At 37.8% G+C, this 6000-nt stretch overlaps 1 protein-coding gene across 1 annotated transcript in view; it reads left to right on the forward strand.

The window, feature by feature from the left end:
* EFHC2 (EF-hand domain containing 2) overlaps positions 1–4996 on the forward strand; it is a 204181-nt gene extending 199185 nt beyond the window's left edge. The window contains exon 15 of the mRNA XM_073013784.1: positions 2164–4996. Coding sequence (XP_072869885.1) covers positions 2164–2265 — 102 coding nt within the window. The 3' untranslated portion in view covers positions 2266–4996. The remainder of the gene's footprint in view (positions 1–2163) is intronic.
* Positions 4997–6000: the final 1004 nt, after the last annotated feature.

Raw genomic sequence — 6000 nt, forward strand, 5'->3', positions numbered from 1 at the left:
TGCAAAACTCTAATCTCTGCCTCTGTGGTCACCTGGTGTTCCCCCTGTGTGTCTCTGTCTTTACCTGGCTTGTCTTCTCATAGGGAGGCCAGTCATATTAGGGGCCCACCCTACTCCAGTATGATCTCATTTTCCTCATCTTAATTTACCTAATCACATCTGCAAAAACCCTATTTCCAAACAAAGTCACATTCTGAGGTACTAGGGATTAGGACTTCACATGCCTCTTTTGCGGGGGGGGGGGGGGGGGGGGGCGGAGACACAACTCAACTCATAGCACTACACCTTTCTTTTTTCACCATTTCAATTGATCCCCTTCTAGCTATTTCATGTTCTCCTGCAGCAGCATCTCTCAGAGGTAGCTCCCGTCCTCCATGCCCACTTCAGCTGCCCTGGTTATGGCACCGTCATCTTTCAGCGGCATTATTGCACTCACCTCCAGATTGATTTTCTTACTTCATTTCATTCTCTGTACATCCAGCAAGTTAGCTAATCAGTTTCTAATCAGATTTCTGTCATTTCACTGGCCAAGACCTACAGTGACTTCCCGTAACCACAGCCTCAAGTAGAAACTAGCACAGAAGGCCAGAAGTTTGGCCCCAGCTTCTCCTTCTAACCATCTCTCTTGCCACTTTGCACCATGTGTCACATACCACACTGGGCTACTCACCCTTTCTTGAAAATAGATTTTAGGTCTCCAGGCCTTTGCTTACACTGGTCCCTATGCCTGGAACACCCTTCACGACCCTAAACCCTCTGCTGAACTGTTTTTCATCCGATAAGGTGCAACTGAAACACCACTTACTCAGCTTGCTTCCAGAATTCCATCACATCAAATTATTGAGCCTTTACCTATGTTTCTGTGACACCTTGCAATTCTCGATACTAATGTAACACTAGTAAAGATATAGAACCTCTTATATGCAACAATTAACCTTGACAGTCATATTTTAACCTTGACAGTAGAAATATAAGCAGGCATATATATGGACTTTGCCTCCTGTTGATACTAATTAACCATTGCAGCATATTCAAAAAGTTTGTGTGTGTGTGTATATACACACTTATTTACATATTATATAAAATATGCATCTGTGTGTGTATATGTATACACACACACACACAAAGTGGCTTATCTACAAGATCACACTGTGAGTGATCCAGTGTTCTTTTCATTGTTTACGGAAGAAACAGTAACCAAGCAGCCAGTATAGCTACCAGTTTGTATTTTAAAAATTGGGTTCTTCAGGCGGCAGTTCACGCCTGTAATTCCAGCACTTTGGGAGGCTGAGGTGGATGGATAACTTGAAGCCAGGAGTTTGAGACCAGACCAGTCCGGCCTATATGGCGAAACCCGTCTCTCCTAAAAATACAAAAATTAGCTGGGCTTGGTGGCATGTGCCTGTAATCCCAGCTACTCGGGAGGCTGAGACATGAGAATCACTCAAACCTGGGAGTCAGAGGTTGCAGTGAGCAGAGATTGCGCCACTGTACTCCAGCCTGGGCAACAAAGTGAGACCCTGCCTTAAAACAAATAAAATAAAAATAAAAATTGGGTTCCTAAGAAAGTATAGGAGGATCTATCACTGTATTAATGCTGCATGGCAACTCCTGAAATTTCAGTGGTTCACAAGAAGACACATTTCTTTTTCTTGTCTATGGGCATGTAGGTCAGTGAAGCATGGCTGGATTCAGCTAAGCTTGGCTCTTAGTCTGCAAGTCCAGCCTGGTCTGATCCCCCTTGGTCATTCTAAAAACAACAGCATCCTGGGCCATGTTCTTTTCATGGTGATGGCAGAGGCACAGAAGGCCAAACCAAATGATGCCAGCACACTAGAGCCTCTGTTCATGATATGTCTGCTAACAGTACATAGGTCAAAGCCAGTCATGTGGCCAACCACATATCAAAGGAACAGGAAAATATACTCTTCTTACTCCACGGGAGGTTCTGCAGAGTCATATGACAAAGAGTGTGGGCACGTAATTCTTATACAGGGAGGGAATGAAGAATCAAGAACAAGTATCCAGTCTACCACAAAGTCTTTATGAACCTGAAGTAGATGGTAGAAATTTTCCCTTTGAAAATAAACTTCGGTGTGGAATTTTCAAAGCTGTACTTTGAAATGTGGTTCTAATCATATCCATTTTTGTTTTTTTTCCTAGAGATGTGAAGATATCTGGCTTGGCATGCCATCACCTATTCCTGCGAAATACATTGACTACTTGACCCTTTTGAAGGACGTGTTTGGCTTAGAGGAGGAATAACCATGCCAGTTTTGGTCAATTCTCTTTGATTTACTTCTCTCATTTTGCCACATTTACTTTAGTAGATATAATTTCATTAGAAACAAAAAAGAAACAAGGTTTATATTAAATGGAAATCCACAAATCACAATTAATCCTATTTTGTCATGTTAGTTTTTCAGAACATCATGTTATATTGCTGCCGTACTGTTACTATTTAAAATGCCATCTTAAAACATGTTGAATATTTTTATTATATGTATGTTTTATTAATACCAAAAAATCTTCTGATAATTTTTCATCCAACGTAATTTGATTCATTAGTATATGAACAGAAAATAACTTCTGAAGGTTATACATGATAATACAAAATCAAATTACATCACAGCAATAAGTTGTGATTCTATTAAATATTTTTGGAACCTTTTTGACACATTTATTACTTATATAATTAAGTTTTGTAGCAACCCACCTCATCAAAATAATTCTTAAACCTCTCTAGAGTAAATATGTTGATTTTTTTGAACTTAGTAAAGCTATGGGAAGAAAAAGAACCTCCACAAAACACACACACACACACATACACACATACATACATACACACACACACATACACACACACACAGGAAACATATGCAGTATTTATATTTGTAATGCCCTTTTTTCTATCTAAAGTCAGCTTGTTAGCTTAGGAATATATGCATGTATATATAATTATAGTTTGACCAAAAATTTATTATGTCTAAAATATTTACAAATGTGAAAGCTGAAGATTTTGAGATTTTTTTTTGGTTTGTTTTACACACACATCCCACCCGCCCCACCCTAGAGGTTTAAATATTCAGAAACTACAACATTTTTCCCCTGCATGTTTTCTAGTTCTATTTTTATTTTTCTTCAGCAGAACTCTTGTCATGTAGTGTACATTTGATTAAAACCCATAGCCATGTACCTCTGGGAATTCAGTGTAAGAAGTCTATCCCTGTCTATCCCATTGTTCAATGTGGGGTGCTATGTATCATAAATCCATTTGCCTGGTGTTCTGGGAGACAGTGGAGGTCTCTCAAGAAGGAACTGCACCATTTACCTTTCAGGGACTACTCTGAGAAGAAGAGGAGCTGATGACATCTCAAGGGACCCTTCGGACTCATTATTCTTTCACTCCACATTTGCAGCAGTGTCTTGCCGGCTTCTTGGCACTCAAATGTACCAATTCACTCTCGACAACAATGGCCCTTTCATTTTTAAAAAATTGAAGTTAATCAATAAACGATTTCTATATATAAACCTAGAATAATTCCACACGTGCTATTGTTAGAATAGATGCTCCCCCCAACCCTTTCAGGACTTAACACTAAACTAGTATACTCAATTTATATACCAAAACTATCTACCATAAATCCTAAATTTGACTACTTGATTTTTGTCCCAGGTTTTTTTTAAGGCAACTGACAGTGCCAAGCCATTTTGTCACTTTAAGATTTTTCATTCCCCAGAGAGCAAGCTTTTAGAAGGATGACACTTTCCTGGAACTTTTCAAGCTGACACATTCGTCACTTACCTATTCAACTCTTCAGTCAGTTGTCTTTCCTTCAAGAGTTTAAATATGTAGATAATTTAGCCCTTGTAGAGGCTTATAATGTAGTTCATTTGAGAAGCTGGGGGAGAAAAAGGAAGCAAACCAATGACAATGCTCCTGAGTTTGTGGGGTGACAACTGCTTATTCTATTGCATAGATGTGTGTTACTGCTCTGGTTGTTTCTGGTTCAAGCCCACAATTAGCAATGAAATGGCCATTATAGGATTCATGCCGATAAACATGATACATTGCAGCCATACAGACATTTTAAATAATTATTCTTTTTATAACTAAGCCATATACTGAACAAGATTTATAATTTAGAGATAATATCCCCATTAGTAAAGTTTATGACCCAATAAACAGCTCCCACTAGTTAATAAATGCCAAAGCCATAAAAACAAAGACTATTAATGTAATAGAATTTCTGTACCTCCCTCTTTTGCTGGTGGTCTCAAGACACTGAAAGGAAATGCTATCTTAGGAAAAACATTTATTCTCATTATGTAAATATCAGTGAATTGTCTTACAATCCATCTGGAAGTCTCCCAGCCCCCCTTGGTCCCAGGTGGTCCCGAAATGCTGATGCATTCTGCTTAGGTTTCAAGCAGTAGATAACTGTGGTTTTCAGCACCAATAAATCCTGAGACTAAAATTTTGGGGGAAGGAGGACTAGAATTTCTGCCTCTTCTCTTCCCTCTGCAAAAGAGAAATCCCAACTATTGTCATTGTTCCAGGGTAATAATTTGAAAGAAGTTTCACAACCTTTCCATATACTTATATTTTCAGCTGCTAACATGCTCTCGTTTTGAAGAAAAAGCAAGTGCTGCCTTTGGATGTCTGGGTGAGTTGAAGGTTAATATAGGCAAACCTTTTGTCCTAAGAACTAATTGTTATTTAGTATTCTTGGAACTGTGGGAATGATTGATAAAGCCATTTGAAAACCCAAATCAAATCATGTCTTTTCATACAAAACTGATTAAAAGCTGTTGAAGTTCACAGTAAGTGGTTTGCTGAGGCACTGTTGTGAGGTATGATGTCGCCAGCAGAGGATTAATTTGCAGTACTTATTTGCCTTTTATTACCTTTTTTACCTAACCACTTGAAAAGTAATGTAGGTAAGTCTATTGGTTTCCTTTAGCTTAAGCTTACTAAAATAGTTAAAATTTTAGACAACAGAGGGGAGATACAGAACTTTGTAACTTTCAAGCATTTATAATAGTTTAAACATTTTGCCTACTTTATTTCCTGTATTGCCTTCGATTCCATTACTGACAAATTACTATTCTTGTTATTTTTTTTTTTAAAGACTAGAGTATTTGAAGTTTGGTTATTTGGGGTCATAGAGCTTCCAGGCTTTATGGACCCCTCAGTCATGAGTTTAGAATATTTAAATTGCCCTCCCTTCTTTCAAATAGGGAATTATTGATGAGTAAAGTGAAATCTCAAATCAATACAAAACACAAAACTCTTGCCTTTCCAACTTGAATTTATCTTGAGTTGGGGTTGCTTCCTAGCCTTTTCCACTTATTTCTTCTTTCTCGTTTCCCTTCCACCGCACATGATTTAGCTATAAGTTTAGTAGTTGGAGTCATAACGAAATAGGGCCTTCCACAAAATATTTATGATATTGAATAATGCAGAAACCATTATAATCATTATAATGAAGTGTCATGCTTCTGATTACATGTACATTCATTTTAGTTATGAGTATAGATTCCTGAATTTTGAATACCCTTAAAAAATGGTCTATAAATAACCTTTCAGACAAACAGCTTCCCAGTGATGGTAGAAACATATACACGAGTGATGCGTCTCTGCTCTAATGTTTGTGCAAAGTCTAAATTGCTTCAAGTTGAAGGCAGGTTAAGACCTTTTCGAAAATGAGTGTTTTCAAGTTGACTGAGCATCTTCAGAGACACCGTGCTTTTCAATTCCCAAGAGAATGTCATGTGTAAAAATGGAAAGCCCACTGAGGCAAGATCAATGAGGCTATTTAGAAAATAATAAACCTGGAGCGATAATGGAGCAAACATTCATTATTACAAAGGGTAGGACTGACTGTGCAATTAGTTTACGAGAATTTTGTAACTCACCTCCTCCCCTTATTCTACCAGGTTATACATATTGGTTTAAATATACATTTTCATTCAAGGTCAATTAAGTTCCCTAAAACT

This window comes from Chlorocebus sabaeus, chromosome X (genome assembly GCF_047675955.1).
Source record: "Chlorocebus sabaeus isolate Y175 chromosome X, mChlSab1.0.hap1, whole genome shotgun sequence".
In the NCBI taxonomy this organism is placed as follows: Eukaryota; Metazoa; Chordata; class Mammalia; order Primates; family Cercopithecidae; genus Chlorocebus; species Chlorocebus sabaeus.